Consider the following 24,601-nt stretch of genomic DNA (forward strand, 5'->3'; position numbering starts at 1 on the left):
TTGCAATAGATACCAAGTTTTCCCAGTGAATGAAGACAAATTTAAATTGCAGCAATCTGATCCCAAAGGAAAATAAAACTTTTTTTATAACCTAGTTGTGTCTTTGACAAAAATCTGGGATTCCCTTTGCTGATTATACTTTAGTTTAAGATTAGAGCAGTGAAGGCCAGGAAATAAATGATTCATGCCAGAGATCGTTTTATTAACATTTACAGAATTGAATGTGAGTACAGCATTTATACAGAAAGCCCACCGTTCATACAGCAAACAGTCAACACATCTCCTCACAATATGTACAGATTTGTGTCCTAATAAATCCCGGGCCACTAGCACACTCAGCCACGCAGGGTTCAGTACAAGTGGATGGACTCATGACAGACTACACATGTATCAGCGTTACTGGAATATGGTTCACCTAAAAGGATGGAGATCAGGTCACGTGAGGATTGTCTGAAGCTAATTTAAAGGCTGAATCTGATCATTTCTATTTCGGACACAATAGCTGTCTTATCCGTTCATACTTTTGGCCTACTTAGGACTGTATTTTAGTTTGGTTTTATCCTCAAATGAAATGATGTCTGCTAGGAATTAAAATAGAAAACAAGCTCACTAGTTGAGTGGTGGAACAGTGTTACCAGCACCACGTTGGTCCTGAGATTTATTGTTTCAAGTGGGATTTTTCACAGCTACAATAACTGCAGCCTTGGATGACAGAGACTTACTTAGCAGCTAGTAGTAAAAAAGATTTTAAAACTGTGTTCACTTTGCCTAGGCAGTAAACAAAGGTCTGAATGCGGTCTACCTGATAATCATTGTATTAAATGGTTCCTTTGTAGTTTTCCTAATTTGATGTATATTGCTTTCAAGTGATCTTGAAATGTTGTTTAATCACAACTAAAACAAAATTTGATAATGTAAATTATATAAAATAAAACAAGTATGTCTTGTAGGAAATGTAATTTGCCATATTCTTCAAAAGAATAATCCCTGAAATTTAGTTGGTGATATTTTTGTTGTACAGAAACAGTTTATGTAAGTATTTGGCAACCTATAATATAAACATATAACCTGCTCATACCATTAGTAATCAGATTAACTCCATTTAAATGGTTGGACTGCTTATTCAGACAATTTTTAATACTTTGCTATATCTCATATATAACAAAAATGTGATTACTGACTGAAGCTTTAGCTTAAGTTAGGAATATTGTGGATGTGTGGCAACAACCTTAACAACCTGTATCCAACAACATAAGTCTCACAATGATGTTTATAATTTTCATTCTATACAGTAATCTCAAATTTAATACATTGTATTTCTTGTGTAGTTAATACTGACGATTCAAAATATTTTCAATATTTCAATACAAAATCCATTGTTCCAGGTCAGCCGTTCAATCACTATTGAAAGCAGTGAATTAATTGATTAACTCAGTCCTCATTCTTAAAAAAGGTTACAGTTACTGAATTTAAACCATTACATCTATATTTGTCTTTGGTGGTTAGACTACAGTAAAACAGAGCTTCTTTCAGCATTAGTGTATCTTTGTCCAAGGGAGTCAAATTGGCTTCATAAACACATCCAATGTCCATAAATTCCACATTACTGACAAAATCAGCAACTTCTCACCCTTTAAGATGATTTTCCATTCGTCATGTAGCGTCATATAAACCAGTTCCTCTATAAACCTCATTAGGGAGATGCGGGTGGCTGTTAACACTGTAAGAAATACTGAGACAAGGATTAGTGTTTTATTCATTAAGTTGAGGCCTGATACAAAGCTGACACTGAATCGGGAAAAACTCAAGTGGGGACAATGACAGAGCAATAAGTTGAAAGATGAGAGGGGTCAGGATGGAGTGGTTTAAGAGATTTTCGCTTGCATTTCTATGGGTGTGTGTGCTTGTGTGTGTCTGTGCTGTGCAGATGTAAATATGTGCATCAAAGTTCAGTGCCCACTGCTTCAGAGAAAAAGGATTTAGTGAGAAGCACAAGGCTGGGGGAGATTATGGCCACTGGGAAGAATATAGAGCACCAGGCTCCTTTTGTTCTATGCTCATGGTTCTGTCCCTAGTCCAGCTGTTAGCCAGAGGTCAGTGGTGTGAGACACTATGCCAGGGAGCGCTGGCGAGGCTTGATCCTAGGATAGAGCTGCAAAAAATTACAAAAGGAGGATTAATGTCAAACAAATTTTAGAAAATTTTTAAAAATTAGGTTAACACACTATTAAACTGAATAAATAAAGCAAACATATTTTGTTGTTACCCCCAACAGGTTACGAGGCACGTAGCCCTCATTGTCCTCGAGTCGAGCCCACCACCACTCCGTTTCACTGTCGTCCTGCCGTCGCAGGATGGTGATGGCATCCCCCTCGCTGAATGACAGCTCGTCCTGGTTCTGAGCTTCATAATCCCACAGAGTGTAAACTGTCCCCTTGTTCATTACACCCAACTTCTCCTGAACACCTGCAAAAGAGAGTCCAAAATAGGAAGTCACTACACCGACTACTGGAATTACATTTGCTCACTCTGGATTGAGTCTTGGGTTGTTTCCCACCATAAAGGAACTGGGAGCACTGAATGTAGCCCTCTTCCATCTCTTCGCATTTATCTGCAGCAGTTTCCACATCACTAATGGTGCTGGCAAATATGGCTGCTCCTGACTCAACCAACAACTTGCACAAATGAACACTGTTACAGGAGGCGGCACAGTGAAGTGGAGTCCTGTTGCAAAACATACAAAAAAAAAAGCAAAGTATTGAACACCATGTTTTCACATCTATGACATCTATATGTTGCAGATGTGGACTCACCATCCATCACTGTCTGCTGCATTGACATTCACACCAAAATCCAGCAGGAACTTGACTATGTGATGATGACCTGCACACACCGCATTGTGAAGAGGTGTGATGCCTTCATCATTGGGAGTGCTTGGATTCTCCACCTGGAAAAAAAACAAGCAATAACAGAAATGAGCTCTTAATCTGCATGGACATACACAACAATGAAAGTTTGCAACATACCTCATAGATTATCCTCTGGACAAGGTCAAATTCCCCCTCCAATGAAGCATCCAGTAGAAGGGCCAGAGGGTTGAATTTCACTCGAAAGCCATGGCCAGTGCGCTCAGAGTTTGGCTTCTTCAAGTTTGTGCGTTTCTCCTTTATGGGTATAAAACGTCAAAAATGAGCTACGATTGCTAAACATGTAACTTAAATGCAATAATACCTAGTTTATGTGTCTCTCACCAGTGCCTGTGAGCCTACTAGGCCGCTTTCTTCTGGAGTGGAGACCTCCAGCACAGGGCTGGGAAGCAGCAACTCAGAGTTCCCAACATTGTTGTTGTTGTCATCATCATCGTCATCATCATCATCCTCCTCCTCCTCCTCAGGTCCTTCATCTTCAGAGGGGTCCCCTAGCCCTTCTGCTGCTAAGGGCAGCGGCTCATTGTCATTAGCGTCAGTAGATGGGGGTGCCGCCTCAGAGCCCAGCTCCTCCGCCACTGGTGGTGCTGGCAGGAGCAAGTCAGAGGGCAGGTTGCCATTGTCTGTGTCAGCAACAGAGTCACCTCCCAGATATCCAGGAGGATTTGCAGGCTGATAAAATGGCATTCCGCTACCTGCGCCACTTCCACCTCCGGACCCACTGACTCCATTTCCCTCTATACCTCCCGCTAAAGTGTTGAATCTCTGGTAAAGCAGCTTTTGGATGTTGGGTCCACTTGGGCCTTCTGGTTCTGTTATGGAGCTACGCTTCTTGAGGGGTCTTGGGGCATTGGCCAGCTTTTTACGGAGCACCTCAAGATCAATGTCACTTTGGTAGCGCAGAGGGGAGTGTACCATAGGTGTTAGCTTAGTCGGACTGAGTGGTCTGGGGATGTTCTCTACGCTGGGAGGCGGTGCCGATGGCTCCAGGTGAGGGAAGCCCTCATGATCATCAAATTCTCCATCTAAAGTGTCCTCACCACTGGGGTGGCCTTGGAGCATTGGGAAGGCTCCTGTCTGAGCGTATGGCAGAGGTGATGGGGGAGTTGAACTGGAGGGGAGAACAGGTTTCCCATATACTACAGACAAGAGGAAAGTGAAATTACATAAAAAAAAAAGAAGAGAGCATCCAATCAAGTTAGTACATTGTAAACATAGTTTATGAACTGCAGGCTTTCATTTAGGCCTCACATACTGTACAGGCGCACCTTTTTAAACACAGTTCTTACCTGCTTTCAGAGCTGGCTTGAGGGGCTGGCTTTTTGGCGCTGCCTGCTGGAGGTACATGTGATAGATGGAGCTTGAGTTCACGGTAGGCGGGCCCTTACGGGGCGACTGAGGTCGTGACCCTCTGTCTGGCATGAAGGGGCGTACTGCCACAGCTGGGGGGGGGTCCAGTCGCTCGCTCAGCCCCGGAGGGAAAAGCGGTGGATTAGGCTGGAAGGTGGGGCTTGGCGGCACAGAGATACGCTGTTGAATCTGCTGCGAGGATGAGCCTGTGGATGGGGAAGTACGGGGCCAAGCAGGAGCTGGCGGGTTTGGAAGTGGGCGAGGGGGAGGAGGGGCATCCTTGCGACGATCCAAAGAGCTTGCTGAGCTTGCAGAGGTAAGGTGGGAGCCATAGGGAGGTGGCTGTGGCTTAGATATGGCGGGGGAAGATATGGCCATTTTGGGATCTAGCACCTGTGAAAGATATAACAAATGACAAAATATCTGCAAAAAAACATTATTCTTGAAAACATGCAAACAAAACAAGACAAACCTTGTCTGCACTTGGAGTGACAGGGGAGCCTGAGGGACTCTTTGCCTGGGTATCAGTCCCTGAGTCTCTTCTCTCTGGAGTCTTAAGTGTTGATCCGCTTTTGCCTAAGGTAGACCAACTAGCTTCATTAGCTATTGGGCACAAACAGGACACAGTAAGTGGGAGGCAAAAGATAAAAAAGACAAAGAAAAAGCAACTGAGGTTGGAAAGGCAAAAACATCCTAGCAGACCAGCAGACCTAGGTCTAAATGGTACTTTTTTCCTTTAAGATGCTGAAGGTTGTCAACAAATTGCTGTTAATATAATATTTGTAGTAAAAATGCAAAAGTGTGAACTGGCTGCACAGGATACATATGCATCAGAACCATTTTGACCTAGGACTGGTATTAAATTGCGGGTTCAGGATTTCTTTTTTAGGTCAGTCCTATTAACCAGACACAATTACACAAACGTGCCAATTTATCAGTGAAGCTGCTTAGAATAAGAAAAATCTGGAAAATAAAATGACACTTTATTTGTACTACAAGTATTAAATTAATTAATTAATTAAAAATTTAATTGTTGTCACACACAATTGTTTTATTTTCTACACAGAAGAAATAAGAAGAAAAAGACTTCAGAGATGTTGATGAATAGGACAAAAATCCTGAGTCTTCACTTCACAATTATGACAATGAATATATGCCTCTTCTTTTCTACTGTGTCCTTTTATTTAGTTGCATTGTTCGGATTTAGCCTGTTTTATTAACTAGTAGCTTTGATTTGATTACATGTTTTAGTCCACAACTAAACTAACTGGTTAAATAAATAGTGCAAGTTTAGACAGTTAATAACAGGCTTAAATGAAAGAACAAAGAAAAGATGACAACAAGACAAAAGTGTGATAAAAACGCTGGAGCTACATTTGTTAGTTTCACTGTAAAATCTGCTCTAAAATTGAAACTTCAATGTTTTCCTTACAATCTCTATATTCTTTTCAACAAATCAGAGACGTATGATAAAATAAGGAAAGGAAAACGCCCCACTACAACATGCAACAAGTTCACTTTCTTGTGCATGGAAAGTGTTTGACAACTAAAAATGATTCTCACAGCTTTGTTGTTGTGAGGAGGGACATGAAAGGTAAAGTTAGACAGACTGGGACTGTTATGAAGTTAGCACAAAGGCCAAAAAGTTTAGTTTTCCTTTCATGTGTAAATTTGCAAGGCACTCAAATGTTTGAACCCTCTCAGTTGTACGAACACACACAGGATCAGTCAGTGACACATTCTTCATGAGGTGTGATGTCAACCATCATTAAGAGTGTGAAGTTTAGAAGATTGCAATAATGTGTTGTGCGATGGCACCCCACTACTTTCACCACATTAGCCAATCTGGAGAGGAAACACTCCAAATGAAATGTCAACATGTGCCCCACCAGTTTAGGAGAGCTCGATGCCAACAATGTTTTTAATAGACAGCTGTGCATCGGAACTTCAATTTGTCTGGTTAAGATGTGTTGTGCATGCTGAGGATCCTGTGCTACTGTCAAGAGAACCGGTTCAGTAAGTGCCATCCCTGTGCACTCACGGGACGTGCCGTCAGAGCCAGTGGAGGCTCCGGGGTGCGATTCTGGAAGGGGCGGGGGTACCGGGTCCACAACGATGTCTAAATCAGACACCTTCCAAGGGCCGGGAGGCTTTCGCACACCGTCTGCCCCGGGAAGAGTTTCCCGCAACCCACACCCACAGTTAAAGAAGACACAATATAAAGACGGGACGGCAAAGACACGTGACAGAGGAGAGAAAAGGGCGGGAACAGTTTACACCACACAGGAGAGGAGTGAGGTTAGACAGGAAGGAAAGGAAAACTCCAAAAGTCAAGTTCATGCAGAGAATTCACCGACATCAAGTAGGAAGGAAACAGAAGCATGGTGTGTTAAACATGTCGCTGTATATTTTTTTTCTGTGGGCGTACACACATCCAAACTACTGTGATAATTCAGGAATTATCTTGTATCTGCCTCCTCCTCCTTGTTTAATTCCCCATATTCTTTAAATGCTCAACTCTTAAACATAATGTATTAGTCTCCATAGGTTTATCGGTCTCAACCAACCTGACTTGGGGCGGCCATGGTTGGATTGATTATTCACGCCCAGCGTCTGGGGCTTCAGTGGATCAGGTGGTATATTGTAGCTTCCCTCCTGTCGGCCCGGTACAGGAACTTGGATGTATGGCCCAACAGCAGCAACCCGGCCCAGGGTCCCAGGGGCGGGCTGGGGAGAGGGAGGCCCATTGGCCCTGTTTAGCTGTGAAGGGGAGAGATTTACTCTATTTATTTGTGTCGACTTTTCCGCCAAATTTTGAGAAGCCAAAAGGTTAGAAAGCTGAATTTTTGAAAGGAGATTTATGTCAGAAGCATTCAAACCAAAATGGGCTCAAGAGACGTGTTAAGCGCTTCTAGTCTTACAGGGAGGTTCTCTTTTTGACGTGCCTCAGCTTTTTTCTTATATAGGCGTTCCCGCAGCTCGCTGATTCGCTTGTCCATGAGTGTCACTTCCATGTTGCGCTTGTTCAGTAGCTCCTTCTGTTGCTGCAGCTTGCTGTTTTGCTCCTGGTTCAACTTGTTCCGGATCTGATGATGGAGAATGACGCAGGAGATGCGTTTACAGATTCGGTACGAGAATAAACACCGCTATCAGTGTGCTCAGGTGTAAAGCCGCATAGCAGGACGTATAACAGCCTTCATTGGATGCTGGTTTGGTTTGTACCTGGAGCTCCTGGTAGAGTTTCCGCAGCTCTAAAGCAGCGGTGCCAGTCACTTGTCCTCCCAGGGCTGTCTGTATGCCGTTAAGCTTTCCTCTGCGCAGGTCCTCCAGCTGCAGGCTGAGCTGCTCTACCCTCAGCACAGCGGCCTGCAACTCTGCCTGCTTCTCTTGGAACAGGCCGCTAACTTGCTCGATCTCTGCCGCTGGGTGTGAAGAAAAGGGGGCAATGTTGACAGGTCAGTGAGGAGTTAGCTGTTGGGCAACCAAATTCGTTATTTAACAGGTTAACACTACTCAGAGCACAACCCGGCCAACAAGTGGTTCAAATTGTTCTTTTAAATAATTTGCCAGTCCTTGATTCATTTATTTTTCCTGAATGGAAGAGTGAAGAGTGATAATTTAATAACTATAACGGCAGGTTTGCTGTTAAATTAGCCAGATTTTAGATATACATACACAAGTTGCCGTTGATGACCTTGCTGTAGTCCACCTGGCCTCTCATTGCCCGAATCTTTTTGAGCTTCGCCTCCTGGCTCTCCACACGGTCCTTTAGCCTCTGCAGCTTGTCGGCCTCAGACACCGTTTGCTGCTGACGCCGCTCCTGCTGCTTCAGGTACCGCAAACGTTGCTCCTTCAGAGAAAACAACAAGGATATATCAAAAAAATTAAAATAAAAAAACTGGTTACATTTTACAACACTGACCACTTATTTTATCCATTCAGTGTTTATAATTAAAATAATATTTAACAAAGCAAAAATGAACATCAGACCACCAAGGCATCATCCAGAGTTAAGTTCATGTCTTTGTGTCAGACATACCCTAAATCTAGGCTAAACTGTTCAACTGTATGCACTAAATGAAATGTTGTAATATGTCAAAGACTGTTTGAATCCCGAAGAAAGGGTCGAGTGACTTCATCTCTATCCCCAACTGAGAACTGCTCCAGTTAAGGTCCTAAAATAGGAAATGACAGGCAAAGGCTTCCAAATAACTGCGGGGCTTCAAATGTGCCTACTTTTCAGAATCAACAAAGGCAATGGATTGTGTGCCTGTCTGCGGGTCTACACTGGGCTTCATCCTGCATGACCGATCAGCACACTGGTCAGAATGAGTTAGTGTAGTTTTTAAAGCCACACTGATTGACAAGGCAGACTGGTTGTCTGGAGGTTTAAAGCCAAACTCTTAATCCTGCCACAGAACTTCATCAACTTTTTATACATATGACTGTATTTAGTTAGAGACAGGTCACATTAATATATACAATAAATGACATTCATTGATGAACACAGGCACCACTGCAGTGCACCTAACAGCTGCATGAATTATGAATATAATTCCTACCAAACTGGATATCCCCAGTACCATGACTCATGCTGTGTCCTTTCTCATATCTTACATAATATTTGCCCCCGTTTCAGGTCACGACGGGACTCTGGATGAGAGCAGTGGAACACTAGTGCAATTTCTCTTTTAGGCTAGTGAGTACTCAGTCGGCCCCAAATGTCAAATGACTGCAGCGTAGCGACTCCTTGATAACAAGCGTACTTCCAAATGAAAGTCTTGTGTTTCAGAGGGATTGGTAGTGAGGTGAAATGTTAAACACACTGTTACCTTTGCAACAAGCATCTGCTGCTGAGCCTCGATTTGCTGCTGCTGCCGATTGGCCATCTCTTGCAGCTCTGACAGCGTGAGCTCAACGCGCTGATTCCCCACCTACAACACAGGAACGGATAATTACCTTAGTTATTTATCACAAGTACACAGTAACAGAAACGTAACGCCATTTTATAGTTATAAAGTATAGTAATAGTGAGAGATTTCAAGTAAAACTAAAACTTGAACATTCCCAATCTTACAATACATGTAGTTATCAGCCATTCTATTCTGAAAAATTCTATAATATAAAATCTTAAACAGAAACTTTAAGATTTTCATCAGACAACTCTTATTAACTCATTTAACATATTTTCATATACAGTTACATACATATATAAAGACAAGCTAGCGACCATTTGTGCTCACATGAGTCTTTCCATCTGTCGTATTACTGTTTATACATAAATCAAGACACAATATTGATGATAGTGCTGATTGTTGATATTGCTGAGCTTGTTTAAAAACAGCACACTATGCATGTGTGTAAGGATTGTTTAAACTGTGCTCAACAAAGACGGTGCACAGTGTCAGCAAGAATCCTACTTGAACTCTGAAGGGATAAAAAAAACATACACTTTTCTGAAGAGTATTTTTTATTTAGCTGCTGTTTTGTTGAACTAACATTCCAAAAGCCTAAAAATACTCAGTTTCCTATCACAAAAGGGGATCCAACCCATTCAACATCAAAGCTACAAACTGGACAAGCTAGAAGAATTTTCTTCTCCAGAATCTGTGTATATTAAAATTTGAACCTAAGCGATAAATCAGCTTTTTTTTTGTTTAAAGACTGCCAGAATAAAGCTCTGTTTTCCCCAAAACCATCACCGCAGACTTCTGAATCCCTGTAAGCCGTTTCCTCAGTGAGCACAGGGGCAGACTGCTCTTCAATAAAACAGCAGAGCGTGAACAGCAAACACAGTCCTCCAAACCACAAGAGGTACTAGAAAGCTGAAATGCTCCTAGACTTTGCCTTTAGGAAATATCTTCAAAAACACATGACGAGGCTGGAAATGTCAAGGTATTTTTTTCTTCCAATGCTAGGCTGAAAAAAAAAGAAAAAAATTTGTTTACAAAACGAATAGGGTAGGATTGGTGCAGAAAGGGTGAAAACCTCCTTTAAGAAATGAGTTTAAATGAAACAATTATATGTATGTGATCATGTTAGTGCTCCCTTAAGGCACCTCTGCTCTTTACGAAGCAGCATCCTTCTCAGAGGGTGATCGGCTCTGCCTGGTAAAGAGAAGCCCAGGGGGTGGGGTTGGGCATCAGCCCATGGAAAAGCCAAAGAAATGATCCTCTTAGGACCCGTTACATCATCCGTGAGGCTGACCGATATAATCCTCTAAATCAGATGTTAGGAAGAAGCTTGGACACAAATGAGCTTCGGCACTTCGGAGGTTAAGAGGAACCCATAATGCCGTTGATTATATCCATTTTTTTGTGTGAACGAATGACGCTAGGAACATGGACGTGTTTGTCATGTAGGTTTAGTGGGTTGATGATGGTTCCTCCACACAGTTAAAAGTTAATGATTTTGAGGAGAACAGAAGGAATTGCCTGTGGCTGCTCTTGTCCTACACTACTATGAGCTTTGTTAAAAACAAAAACTGCAACCCCTCCAAATCCTGCTGTGCTGGATTCCACCCTCCACCCTTAAGGTTGAATTAGCTACGATTCCTTGGCTGCAACACTTTTCTACTGTGAAATCTGGGACAGATGGACAGAAAGAAAGGATGCCATGCCAGAGGCAGCTTTTATCAGAGACACTAACATCTCCTAACACACATCCTGAAGCTTAAGAGGTGATCGTGCAGTAGGTACATCTGACCAAAAACAGACAGACAGCGTCTGGGAGTGAACCATTTCTACGACACCAGGTCTTTTAAGGTAAAAGAAAACAGTTTAAGAATCTAGAGATGCTAATTCTTCCACAACAAAACAGAACCAACCACTGCAGCTGCCTTTGTGATGGAACTAAAAGTTAAGCTTGTTATTGTCCATTGGTACAGATTTGTTATGTCGCTGTTCTTATAGGATTTGCAGTGGCTTGTTTGCCATCAATACAGCTACGTGACTGTGCAGCTGCACTCCTTCCTGAAATTGATGAATAATGATATATATGTCCTTATTTAATAAAAAGTGGAAGAAGAATATTAAAGCATGCTGTCACGTTTTGTCATACAGTTTAAGAACCCTAATCTTACTATATATCAAGTTCCTATAGTGTTCTATTAAAGCATTATTTGGATCCTACTAATCAAGTCTTACCCCATTCTCATTGTGCTTCTCTCCAGTGTTTCCACTTCTGCGACTCGTCTGATCCTGAGACTGCTGACTCCCTGCAGAAAGACACAGCCACTGTCAAACTCTGGGGCATAGAAACAGATAGGGCAATGCACAAGTGTGCAAGAAGGCGCACGGGCACCCATGCACATTCAAAGAGAGCCACTACTGTCATATATTTAAAATGTATCGTTGTGACTGCACACAACAGCAGTATTCAAGAACTGAGGCAATATCTGCTGACTGAAGATACGAAACCCAATGTTTTTCAGAAGACGCTTTAAATGAAAACATAAAAAGTTCTTTTTTTAGCGTATTGAATTAGAGATGCTACACACCTTGATCACTGCTCTCAGTAGGTGAGTCTTCATGGCGGAGGAAGAACTTGACCTCTTGCTTACGAGGGCCCCATTTTTGCAAATGTTCATACATCATATGCTCAAAAGGGATTGCACGCTCTATATAGGACGGACAAACAAGAATGGAATGTCTGCTTCCGCACAGGATGTACAGAAGTGGAAAACGTGTATAAATATATATAATTTTTTTCCATTTAAGAATTTTAAAATTAAACCCAGGAATGACATCCTGTAATAACTGTCTCTACTGAGATTGATAGACAACCATGTGCGCTAAATACGTCTTTGCATTCTGAGAGGTCAGCACTTTGCGGACAGAGAGACCTAGAGACAAAGACAGAGGTTTTAGGAGGTTTCGGGGGCGGGAAGCAGCATTGTCAGGTCCCAACCGTACATGATTGCATAACATGGGTTAATAAAGCGTTTGGATGGGATGTTGTTTTCAACAGGGGAGCGGCCCCTCAGCAAAAAATGCTGAGAGCACAGGTGTGTCAGCACGACGCTGGGGATGGGAGGAAAATCAGCTGGACCCGGTGGAATCTGTTGTAACAGTGCTGTGGACTGTATTAGGATGTAACAATATTTCTGACCTAAAACTTGTATGCAGTACTGTAGTTTTACAACTAAGGGTGAATATGACAACAAATATTTCTGTCCAAGAGCAAAAAATGGTCAGATTTGATGTATTGTTTCCAACAAGAAATGAGGTACTTGTAGTTGTGAGTCAAGAAAATGTAATGTCCTGCAGCCGATAAACCGAGAACAAACAGTTTCAGAAGGTTCTTACCGTTGCCTCTCCAGACCTCAGCCAGGTGGCAGCCGCTCTCACCAGGCTCCTTGCAGAACTCGACAACATCACGGCACGTTGTCTCGGGGGTGATTGGCACCTCAGTCACAGCCTGTTCCCCATCACTGAGGTACACCGTTAATATCATCTGAAACAATAAACAATGACGCTTTAATGGTCCCATTGGGTTGATCAAAAAAACTGTTGTAATATTAACCCTCGGGTACAGTTTAAAAAAATGATTAACTAAATTAAAGATGACGGAATAGTGGCATTAGCTCAGGTGAAAGCTTGTTATGTATAACAACATGAAGATCATTAAGATACAAAAGGAATGAGCAAGTGTGTAATTATCATACAAGCTTAAGCCGCTTGTGTTGTATAAACCTGTACTGTGGGTGCTGCTCGTCCACTCATGCCTCATGCCCGTGCCTGCCACATTTCAGTTTACTATGATTAGTACCTACAAGGCAGCAGCACAAGCCAAAACATGCATCTGTCTGCAGTCAAGGCAGCAAGGATCAGCACGGTCCAACATTAAACTTTCACGATTCATTCACTTGTGAATATGAAAAAACTGCTACAATATCCTAACTTCCATTTCACAACTATCTACTTGGAAGCAGAATATTGATGACAAAATGCCTACTGCCATCAATCATGTATTGTAACAGGCTCCTAACGTATTTTAGTCAGTCTGGTAGCTATGATACACCAAAATCAATGCCTTTGGTTGAGACAAAGTAGTCCAAGTTCGACACTAACAATCAGCTTTTTACTGTAGGTCATAAAGGTGACATTAATGTTCATGTCAGGTAAAAAAGACTTAAACATGTTGCTAAGACATGATTTTTAGTGGCTTTATCATGGTGTGATTAGATAATGTGACAATGCAGATGCAACAAGTATATAAAACCTTTGTTTTGATGGATCTGTCTATATGACACTCTACAGTTGGTGTCTTTATCATGAACAGTAAAATGATTAATAGGCAGCCAATTAACATAGTGTAATTGATTTTCCAGTTAACAGTTTTCTATAAATTTCCATCATGCAACCACCTTGGGTCTAACAGAATATTAAGAATCATAGTTTTGTTTAGAGAAAACAGCAAGCATGAATTTAGGCTGAGGGCAACTTGCAGTGGGGGAAACACTTGGCATTTTAAGACTTCTAAACAGGAATAAATAAAAAATGTCATTTTTATCTGGGCATTTAGCCAGTGCTGCCCCTGAGGAAGAAAATCTGGAATAAGTCAACCTCCAGATGGTCCAAGCTTCTAAAAACATATGTAAGAAGATGCAGGAATTGTAAAGCACCGAATCACTGGGTTTAATACGTCTACATTAACAGATCATCGACTCAGAATATAGAATCACAGTATGGCAAATATGTATGTAAACACACCTGTAATCTGATAATAATGCAAGATGAAAGTTGCCCAATATCTGCTGATTATTAAGTTTTTGTTGACTTTAACAACATTTTTCATCTGTCTTGTTCAGACAAATGGCAGAAGAAAACTACAGAAAACTTGCTCATGTATTTTTTTTAAATTCACAGTTGATTCGCAGCTCTGTAGAAATAGTTTCTGGGCCACAAATCACTCTGGGTAGCCAAGTAGTGTCTTCCTGTTTGCATGATATCCTCATGTTTTGCTGTCACTACAGACAAATAGGGTTGTAAAGTGCTGCAGAAAGTCAAGAAGATGTCCTGTTGTCTGTTGAATGGTATAAGATGGAATAATCTAAATCTGTATTGTCTATATTTGAAGCGGAGAGCAGATTTGAACAGAGCATAACAGGAAGGACTTTAATTCAAGGAACAAATATAATGAAAACTAAAACGCAGAGCTTTCTTATCTTGTACCTGCCATACAGAAATAGCAACAAAAAGCAAAATAGCACTTTCACATCCAAAATGTCAAATCAATTCAGTAGGAAAAAAATAACTGCAGAGGTCAGGTATCATTAAAGTTCAATCATGATACTGTTTTTGCTTGAAGAAAAATAATAAATGGATAAACCCAATCATTTTACGTATGAGCTATTTTTTTAGCGCTTTATTGCAAAGCAGTTGAGTGCATAATTGTACGTATGACCTCGGGGTGTATCTGTAGTGCTATAATAATTATAAGTGTGTGCTACTGTCATGTAGAATCCAGTTTTAGTCACTGAGTTACCTACACATTATTACTCCGGGAGTTTCTCCGAGACAAAGTGACTCATACTTTGCAACGATGCAAGTCTGTGATTCACTGACATTTTCGGCAGCAGCCCAACTGAAACAATATGATTACTTTTGCTTGGGAGCCTCTGGGATTTCAATCAGCTGGTTTTCATATTTAGAATCTTACATTTTAGCCAATTCAGTAACTGATGATGATAAAGTTGTACTATAGCAGTGATGTGGTATTCATTCACAAAGTCAGTAGACATTCATCTACATAAAGCATGTATGAGCTTAACATTAGTCCATGTACATGCACATAGGGATGAGCAATAACATACTAGAAAATGTTGTTAAGTGGTCCACATTTTACTTAAATAAATAATTATTCTACTAATCCCAGAGGGATACTGGAGTACTACCAGCTGCATAATAATATACAACATAGTAAACACACAAAGCAGCCCAATGAGGTCATAACTAACATCAGTTTGAATACAGATTAGACTGATACCATTATGTGGCTTTGTTCTGGGGGAAATTATAGGTTACATGAAATTAGATGATGAGGTTTTCCAGTGCTACAAAGTCATAGATAGACACATAGTCATAAAATATTATGACTGCACTACTACAAACAATTCACTTTCATTCACAATTAAAAGACAGGCCAATAAATGCACAAATCAAATCAATCAGTCAATGAATCAATCATTTAAAAAGATGAAATACAAATGTGTCCGCTTAAAAAAGGGCAATACAGAATGTTTTAAAATATACCCACACATCAGAGGAATACTATTTCAAAGACAGCATAGAATAAAGATACTCCAGTGACCCAGCTCACTGACTCCTGGAGATATACGAACCCCCCTCACTAAGTTGCGCCTGCCCATGGTCTTGGCTCTCTTGACTGCCCTCCGCTTCCTCCTGATCTCCTTCTTTGCTGGCCGGTGGTGCTCCTTTGCCCAAATAGGGTTCTCCTTGGAGATGCTAACGAGGCCACGCAACACTAGAGTCACAAACCTCTTCATTGTAGCACTGCTGCTTTTGCAGGCATGAGACTGAAATTGCTATGCCATCCTCGAGCAAACCTCTGAAGCCGACAGCGGTGAGTGCATTAGAGAAGTGCTGCAGAGGAAGACTTGGGAGGCAAACCACTTGCTGTATGTGTATTTCAGAAAGGGAGGGTGAGAGAGAGAGCTGGAGAGAAACAAACAGCAAGAGAGAGAGAGAGAGAGAGAGAGAGAGAGAGAGAGAGAGAGAGAGAGAGAATCATAGGGCAGTGGGTGGGTGATGGCAAGTCTGTCTTTTGGAAAACTAACCTTGGGTTGTGCCACTGGCTGCCAGACTAAGAACTAACAGACAGGTCAGGCCACTATCATGTAGGAAAGCGTCTCCATACTAAATGTGGGCTATAGATGACTAGAAATATTCTGTGTCTCTCCTGCCTGACGCATAATTCTACAGTGGGCATCGTCAAGACAAAAGAGCATTTATCATTTAACTCTAGAAAGAGATGCTTGGCTGGTCTGATCTCTGGCAGGATGATTCAGGTATTTCCTCTCACCAACCCAGTCACTCGTTTACTTGCAGTACACAGAGGATCTAAACGATTACACTGAGCAGAATTAGGCATGACTTTGCTTATTCATAGCTACATCCAAGGCTGCAGTACAAGCAAGTCCCCTTTGACGTGCTCACAGAGGGTTGTGTAATCTAGACATTTCATGCTGCCTAAATATACCAAACGATGCCCACTTGGCTAAAAATGGCACTGAACCATATGAAGAAAAGATGAGGTTATAATGTAAAATGCAATGAAACTAACTGTACCCTGCAGAGCTAAATTAGGAACACCTTCAGCTGTAAAGGATTCGTCCTGTGGCTGTTCTTGGTCCAAAGCTGACATTTCAGAAAAGATGCTTCAGGTCTTGAAATACGAGGCACTTGTGCCGTTTCTAACCTAGACAGACTTTTTTTTTTACCAAGAACAACCTTTACTATTTCCATTAAAAGGTTATATGTATATTACTTATTGTTTTTAGATTAGAAAAAAGTTTTTTGCTGTTTTTTGAAAACACAATAACATAACTGTGTAACTGTAATGGTTCCTACATAATTTGATATGCTGTAAAAGACTAAAAGCTTACGAATGTGCATTAGATGAAGACTTTAACACAGTTCAATTAATAATAAATCTTTAACCAATAAAAAAGAGATCTAGTTGCTCAGTGTGTATTTGCCAAATAAACCAAAAACTTTGTCATGTATCTATTAACTTAATTTGGGAAAAGGCAGCAATATAAACACCAACTACACGATTACATTTTATTTTTTAACCAAAAAGCATTTTATGATATGAACTTAATGACTCGATTGAAGCCATTTCAATCCAGTATATCTAAAAAAACAGGAATGCCACAATAAGATGCAATGTTCACTTTTCCTGTAAGTCAAGCTCAGCCAGGCTCTACTTGGTGAGATTAATGCCACTTGACAATCTACTCAGCTCAAAAGTTCCCCTTAACAACAGAGCATTAGTCGACGCAGCCACACAGACCTAGATCTGCCAAGGTCTCATTGGCTACTGGAGTCACGCGAGAACCGAGTGCGGAGCTGACTCTCTGCTCGACTGGCTCTTTGACTCTGATAGCCTGTTGGTGCCAGAGGGTACAAACGTCCACTGAGGCTACTGTTGAAGTCCATCCTGTGTAGTGGATTGTAGCAGCAAATATGGAGTTACTTTGCACTCCTGATAGCTTACAAGCCACTCTGAATTCATCCATGTGGAGCTATATTTATAACAAAAACATGAACAATACTGTGTTACTCTACTAAACCAACTATTTTGAAAGACAACCCAGCCAACACTGAAGCACCTCCATTTATAATGACACCTTGCCAAACCTACTGTAAACCTATCCTGCATCTGAGCTCAACTCCCTGTCCCCGAAGGCCAAACAAGTTGCAGTCAGTATTCCCACATTGTTGCATTCTCAGCACTAAAGATCACAAAAGAGGTCCCAACAAAAGCATGGCCACGGGTGTTCTATTATTTGCAAGATACAGCATCTTGAACAATAACATGGCGAAAACTACAGAACTAAATAGCAATTCTTAGTTAAGCTACAGGTTCAGATATTTCATTCATCGGGTTTTAGCATTTGTGAAAATGTGTGACATTCCTTGAACTAAATGTATAATTTAATATATACACATACACATTTCAAATACACTACAGTGTGTATTCGCCAGGTTGTGACTTACATTATGATCATCAGCATTAGAAATCTACTAAACCAAAGTATCGATTCTTTACCTACAGAAATACGAGGTAACACAATGAGCAGAGTTGATTCAAGCTAGATGTAACTAGCTTGAATCAAGGACAGTGTAACATTTAACAGCAATCTCGTTACACATGGAGTTAGCTTTAAAACACAAGTGGTCGATACAATCAATAGCTATAAAAGCACAGCAACTGAGAGAAAAAGAGGCTAAAACTGGGTTCTTGGGCATCAACAGCAGGACATGCGTTCACTTACCGGCATCATACTGACAGATCAAAACAAGGGGTGCATCGACAAGTTGACCTCAAGCTCTTCCACTCATCGACGGCCACACCGCAATCAACCCAGAGACCCAGCTTAACAGTAACGAGCGCTGGCTTCTTCAACGTGACAACCAACTGGGCCTCAGTCCACTCTGCAAAGCAAAACAGAGAAAACCTTTGAAGTCATAGCATAACGTTGATGCATTTGACGCGCATTTCCACAAAATGATAGCTCCCATAACCAGGCGCATATTTAAACGGCCCAGGCGTGGCTCCGAGCAGCTGCTGCTACAAACAAGCCGATGGGCAACTAGCTAGTCAATGGCTCGCACAGCAGCACCAAGGCGTGTCAAAACAAGTGGCGTGTAATGACCTGATATCACGAAGTAAATCCCGTAATTATACTCACCAATGTCAGAGACACTTCATTGTTCCAGCGAGTGAATTTCAGCTACCGTACAGTGAAGGGGCACGCAGCGAACCGAGCCAGCTGTCAGGCAGCCAGATACTGGAGCGTTATCGCCACTGGTGAGGTGTTAGCCGTGTTAGCTGCTCTCAGACGCGGCTAAAAGACGCTGTGCGGGGCGCTCTCCACTCTGTCGTCGGTCCTTCAGCTCGCGTTGGCTGCGCATCGGTGCACACTATCGACGGACTGTGTTTCAGGCGAACGACAGCGAGCGAATGTCCATACTGCTCGGCTCACTGCTCCCCTCGCGAGCGCCGTGAATCATCGTTAGCAGGTTAGCGCCGCTAGCCGTCGAAAACACAAATCGCTGTATCCAGTTGTTGACGGAGGGGGGCGGGGCCAGCTGGGGGCCGCGAGAGCGACGCGCCGACGTAGAAAGTCGAGAATCCGACGTCAGCAGCGAGTTCGCGTGCCTCGACCCTCACGAGCGGGTATTCATAAAGACACGAGGTTAATGAAGGTCAACTGAAGCAGAGAAAACTGATTATACGTGTCCTTCAGCTGTTGAACTAGTAAAACAATTAAAATGGTTTAGAATTTTTAGAAATAAAATTAATATGAGTAGTGTACTGCAAAGAAAAAAATACAATGACTCACTAACAAACATACTTTATTTTACATGTAGCAAAGTAATGTTCGTTTATTTTACACGTGCATGATGCACAGGCACATACATATATATATATAGTAAGCATTTACTTTCACAGTAAATGCTGATATAGGTGCTGCTTCTGAAATTACTTCAGTAATGAAGCAATTCATAATGTTATTACCCTTTATTAAGTATTATTACTATTACTATTATTAAGCCTGACAACTTAAATATAAAACAAAACAACATAAGACAGATGTGAAATATTGTCTCATCAAGTTTTATTAAGAATGTTCTGTCTCCATTTCTGGTCTCCTCTGGTGGGAGTTACATGATTTATTATCTGATCTTGAATTTTGAATTAAATCTTAAATTTTAAATGGAATCCTTCAGATTGAGAGAGCATCGTTATGCGCCTACAGTATAAATCAGCATTATATGTTACACTGTCAGCTGTGTGTTTATGCGTGGGAAGTAATTGCAGAGCTTGCAGGATACAAAGACATCTACAGACGATCATTGTCTAGAGTGAAGATACAAAAAGTGCTTAGTCTGGGAGTCATCTGCTATGAAGGCTGCATGACAGCTTCTTCCAGACTGATGCACTGGTGATGACAGATAGATTTGGGCACCTTCTTCAGCTTTTTAGCAAATTCATGATGACACAGGCTTTGGATACTCTTGTGGCTTCAGTCGTCTGCACGTCTCAGCACTGACACAGATAAGACAAGATAATATCAAGTTGAAATCAACGTGGGAATCATCTCACAGAGGTCTGTACTAAAACTATTACCTGTGCTAACTTGCACTGTAATGTCTCTTTGGAGGTGAAAATGCATATTTTTATGAAAGTATTTACTCAAAACAAATCTAAATAAAAAGTATATACAGTAAAAAAGCAGAAAAAACTTGATTAGATATTTTAATAAATGTTTGCTTTATCGTTCATGAATCAATAATAAAAGGGGCACAGGCACAGTATTTTGACCCCAGAAGATGGGACCATGATTGTGAATAGTTTTTTGTCTCTGTGTTGGATGGATGGATGAATGATAAATTACGCTAGTGACATCAAGTGGTCAAGAAATGACATTGCTATGACACGTATGACCAGTGAGTCTTTGTTCACCATTATTTACTGGCTTTGTTATTGAACAATAATTTTTTTTTTCAACATTGTTATACAAAAAATTCAAAAACACACGTTAAAATAAATAAATATTCAAATGCAAACATTCAAATGCAATTTTTCCAGTGTTTGAAGTTCCAGACCTTTTCGACAAACAAATACTTTGATGAGTCATTTGACCTTGCCATGCATCTTCAACTGAGAAAGCACTTTATCCACCTGTAACAGAGCAGAGCAATGAGTCTGGTGAAGGTTCAAAGCATTTACAAATCCTATTTATACATCGCAGAATTAAAGTAGGCATTATTTCTGATTTTTACTTGTTCAAAGCATCACAATCTTTAGAAAAAGCATTTAATTTAGTCATTCACTATTTTAAAATTGTAAAGCTATATCCTAAGTGCAGCCTCCAGGCAGAACCGCAGCGAGACACTGACTTACAGGGATGAACCAGCATGACTGAGGCCCGTAGCGACGCTGTGATCTGGGTTCCATGTTACTGGCTGGGGCAAGAGTGTGGAGGTGAAGGTGGGAAACAGATGAAAACGGAGGAAGATGAAAGCCCATCCTATACAGATTCAACATGAGTTTGAAATGAGGTTTTTGTAAATACAAGAATAAAGTAGAAAATCTTATCCAACCTCGATTAAAATAGTACAAGTCATAGCGTAGCTTATGAGAAATTTACCTGATGTCATTAAAGTCCCTGACTTTGTTCTCCTTCAGGATTTTCTTTCCCATTTCCTCCATCCGCTCTACTGTCAACAAACAGTTCACATCAGTGTCGTCCAGACTAAAACATATAATAAGTTCAGATCCATGTAAGTGACAGTTTGACATGTAGACATTTGGTTTGGGGGATTTTAGAAACTGAAAAATGTTCCAATGAAACTCATAGACAGCTAAACATCCATTCTAACATAAAGGTTTAATGTGTTTAGAAGTAGGATAAGCTCGGGTTGTTCCTGTTCATCAGGACAGACAGGCTTTCTGAGATAATGGGGCAGAAATATTCTAAACCTCCTTCAGGAAAAAGGGTGGCTTTATGGTGATGGCTCACCTCACTGTGTAAAGTACATCTGTATAAAAACTGTTGTGGGTTAATTTAAATGGTTCATTAATTGACTGTCAGGGTAAATCAACAACGTTAGTATGAACAAAGGGTGTTATGAAGCCTCACCTAGAGGCACGTGGTCCTTCTGAAGGGTTTTACAGTTGTCCAGGTGCATCCTGGGAACAACGAGGTAGTGATGTGTAGCGCCAGGCGTCGTGTCGCGAAAGCAAACCAGCTCATCATCCTGTGAGAAAGAAAATGAAAGCATGACCACCCCGGTATTTACAGATGAGCATTTTAACGCACAGACCCGAATCTCTACTCACGCTCAGCAGGATTTCTGTGTCAGTCTGGTTGTTTACAATTTGGCAGAAATGACAGTCCGCAAACGCGTCCTGAGCCATCGAGGCGGAAAAGAAGCGAGAATTCTGATGGAAAAGTTAATAATGTGGCGGACAACGTATCTCACAACTACCGAAATCACAGACTGTATGATGTCAACGTAATAGTGATATCTAGACTTACGAATAAGGAAAAGCCGCCCTCACAAAGCTAATCGTTCCGGAGAAGTGCTGCGTTTACGTCAACCGAGTAAATTCCGACTCCACACTTTAAACGTTGACTCCAACCTATGATAACAGTGAATGTGCGACGTGTGGTTATATGGTTAGTTGGTCTTGTGGTGATTTTACTACCTACTCTTGAAGCTTTCGTGTGGTCGTTGTCCTGTCTGTACTTATTTTACTAATTAATATAGATAAAATTATTGACATTTACACATGATGTTAAATAGGGTTTTATTAAACATATTCCCAAATATATAATTTAAAATATCATAGCAGCAATTATTGAACATAGACATTATTTTAAAATGCATATACTGTATATACAGTACATTTGTACAAGAGTTTTACCTTAATATGTATAGTTTTTAGTTTTTTTTACAGTAACATGTTTCTTTTTTAACAAATGTTTTGCTGTAAACATCCCACTCCTTGATCATGTAAGTTCCCTGTGTCTTATCAGTTCATACTACTGGTATTTCATTTTCCACAACTTGTGTCCATTGTAAAAACACATTTTCAGTGAATGAGATTCCTCCCAGATGTTCTACCAGTCAATCCAAGTACAAAACACAACTACAGTCTCTAAAACAACCCTTCAGTAGTGGATTATTTGCTTTTAGACGTTTTCGTAGAGATTCTTCCTGCAGAGAGAAATAGGTTAATTGCATATAGAAAACAAGATGAAATCAGATAAGCCTCATTAATCTTCAAAGGAAAATCCAGGTAATTACGGTAAAGGTCAAATTGAATTTTATACATCTAATCCAGTAACAACAAGGAGAAGGTAAAGTGACAGAGGCACTTTCTAGTCATAGGACTTACAGTAACAAACGGGCAGGTCTCTGGTGTAAATTTATACGCCATGTACTTTGAGATTTGGCTGACAGGGGCAAGCACATGTAGGTGCAGGTGATTTACTGAAATAAAGGGAGGTTGGTGGAACCCCATCCTGTGGAGGAAAATACACAAAGCAACACTGAGGACACGAACACCAATGCAAAGTTCAGAGGCAGAAGTTTTAGAAGAAGAATTACAGTGAACCTTATGTCTGTCATATCAGTGATCCCCTGATCATGTAGTACAGCTTTACCCATTTCCGCCATCCTTTTCACTGTTGGAAACATACAAACATAACACATTAAGGACTAAACTACAAAAAGATGAAATTAAGATCTGTGTATACAGAGCACATTACATGCAGCATGAGGTATTTTCTATACGATAGCATCAGAAGCAGCCAAAAAAGGTAAAGGTATAGCAGTGCCATAAAAACAGTGCTATTAGTAGGTCAGTGATACTGGAAAATCAAAAAAAAAACATTGAACATGTTTACTATTGAATTTAACAGTTTTGCAGAGTTATTTCAATTTTACTACAATAAGAAGTATGATCTGAAGAAGGAGCAGCTGTTTAATAGAGGTGGTAGTTCAGTAGTTTTTTATACTCATTAGTGATCGTTTGTGCAGTTTCATTAGAACTGACCAAGGCTGATGTGTTCCTTTTGCAGTGAGGAGCAGCTGACTATGTGCTGTGTGGGTACAACCAGGTAATGGTGAGGAGCCGCAGGGTTAATGTCTTTGAAACACACCAGCTCCTCATTCTGTGAGAGGGAAGGGAAATATTGCATATAGACATGTAAACAATAGGCAAGTGAATGCAGCATTGATTAGTACAGGACAGTTGTTAACAACTGACAACAAACTAATACACATCTGGATTTCTGGTGCACCTGTGGCACGAGGGCAACAGCTGCTGATCCTCAGCTTGTATGTGACTTATGAAATTATTTTTCCGTTAATAGGAGAATTGAGCTCCCAGGCTTTATTACTCTAAAGTACCTAAAAGTCCAGTTTACCTACCTTTTTCACAATCTCGGCTTCTTTGTCTTCACCGCTGGCTATATGACAGAAAATACAGAATTTGATTCTGTTGTTTAAACCTGCCGCTGCCATCTTTGTCTTCTGTCGCCCATGACAAACTGAAGGAAGAGATGAAGACTATTTCTCTGTTATCTGAGCACCAGGAAGTAAAAACAGAAACTAACACAGCCTCTACAGTCTGTACAGGACGTGTAATGATGTTATATTAACGCCACGTTAGTCATGATGTCATATAGTTATATAGTAATATATGTACTAAATACTACTACTATATAAAGTCGTTTCATATTCTAAACACTTAGAACAGCATAGTACCGCGTATTAGAACGATTATTGCTTCACACTACTGAAAAATACCTGGTTGTCAAAAAATTTAAAAAGGTTGAAAGCCTGAAATCATCGGAGCATTTCATCGTCTCATACTTGTCTCGGGGTACCGTTGATCCAGTATCGGTCCGGCGAGTTACAAACCGGAGGACACACGCTCTGCTCTTTGGGGAAGTCGATTCCCGGAAAGCCACGCCCCTTTAGCATATACCCGTCAATGATTGGACGCTGCAACTGGTCACGCTCCCGTGAGAAAAAATGGTAAAAATGCTTCTACTG

At 40.9% G+C, this 24,601-nt stretch overlaps 3 protein-coding genes across 10 annotated transcripts; all 3 read right to left on the reverse strand.

The window, feature by feature from the left end:
• Nucleotides 1-181: 181 nt before the first annotated feature.
• On the reverse strand, nt 182-19,124 carry ppp1r13bb (protein phosphatase 1, regulatory subunit 13Bb). Of its 4 annotated transcripts, XM_029140980.3 has the most exons (19): nt 18,718-19,124; nt 18,301-18,460; nt 12,584-12,731; nt 11,776-11,895; nt 11,423-11,493; nt 9,110-9,211; nt 7,953-8,127; nt 7,500-7,699; nt 7,199-7,363; nt 6,845-7,037; nt 6,319-6,441; nt 4,750-4,880; nt 4,217-4,670; nt 3,252-4,066; nt 3,027-3,164; nt 2,814-2,947; nt 2,558-2,724; nt 2,267-2,466; nt 182-2,152 (listed from the first exon to the last, which is right to left on the reverse strand). In XM_029140980.3, the coding sequence occupies exons 2-19, from the start codon at nt 18,307-18,309 to the stop codon at nt 2,111-2,113; spliced, it is 3,387 nt and encodes a 1,128-aa protein (XP_028996813.1). In that variant the 5' UTR covers nt 18,310-18,460; nt 18,718-19,124; the 3' UTR covers nt 182-2,110. The 4 variants fall into 4 exon arrangements, with proteins under 4 accessions (XP_028996813.1, XP_055362294.1, XP_055362293.1 ...); XM_055506319.1 differs by lacking the exons at nt 18,301-18,460; nt 18,718-19,124 and adding an exon at nt 15,622-15,838 and having other exon boundaries at nt 7,223-7,363; XM_055506318.1 differs by lacking the exons at nt 18,301-18,460; nt 18,718-19,124 and adding an exon at nt 15,622-15,838.
• A 501-nt stretch (nt 19,125-19,625) lies between these two features.
• Nucleotides 19,626-22,207, reverse strand: LOC114849481 (adenosine 5'-monophosphoramidase HINT3-like). Of its 3 annotated transcripts, none has more exons than XM_055506323.1 (7): nt 22,075-22,207; nt 21,876-21,977; nt 21,676-21,793; nt 21,184-21,250; nt 20,937-21,063; nt 20,639-20,714; nt 19,626-20,078 (listed from the first exon to the last, which is right to left on the reverse strand). In XM_055506323.1, the coding sequence occupies exons 2-6, from the start codon at nt 21,951-21,953 to the stop codon at nt 20,667-20,669; spliced, it is 438 nt and encodes a 145-aa protein (XP_055362298.1). In that variant the 5' UTR covers nt 21,954-21,977; nt 22,075-22,207; the 3' UTR covers nt 19,626-20,078; nt 20,639-20,666. The 3 variants fall into 3 exon arrangements, with proteins under 3 accessions (XP_055362298.1, XP_040925459.1, XP_028996820.1); XM_041069525.2 differs by having other exon boundaries at nt 21,184-21,253; XM_029140987.2 differs by lacking the exon at nt 22,075-22,207 and having other exon boundaries at nt 21,184-21,253; nt 21,876-22,063.
• Nucleotides 22,208-22,329: 122 nt separating this feature from the next.
• Nucleotides 22,330-24,516, reverse strand: LOC114849480 (adenosine 5'-monophosphoramidase HINT3-like). Of its 3 annotated transcripts, none has more exons than XM_029140986.3 (6): nt 24,419-24,516; nt 23,975-24,093; nt 23,598-23,715; nt 23,157-23,226; nt 22,938-23,064; nt 22,330-22,756 (listed from the first exon to the last, which is right to left on the reverse strand). In XM_029140986.3, the coding sequence occupies exons 2-6, from the start codon at nt 24,065-24,067 to the stop codon at nt 22,667-22,669; spliced, it is 498 nt and encodes a 165-aa protein (XP_028996819.1). In that variant the 5' UTR covers nt 24,068-24,093; nt 24,419-24,516; the 3' UTR covers nt 22,330-22,666. The 3 variants fall into 3 exon arrangements, with proteins under 3 accessions (XP_028996819.1, XP_028996817.1, XP_028996818.1); XM_029140984.3 differs by having other exon boundaries at nt 24,353-24,506; XM_029140985.3 differs by having other exon boundaries at nt 23,975-24,112; nt 24,353-24,495.
• Nucleotides 24,517-24,601: the final 85 nt, after the last annotated feature.

This window comes from Betta splendens, chromosome 24 (assembly GCF_900634795.4).
Source record: "Betta splendens chromosome 24, fBetSpl5.4, whole genome shotgun sequence".
Lineage (NCBI taxonomy): Eukaryota > Metazoa > Chordata > Actinopteri > Anabantiformes > Osphronemidae > Betta > Betta splendens.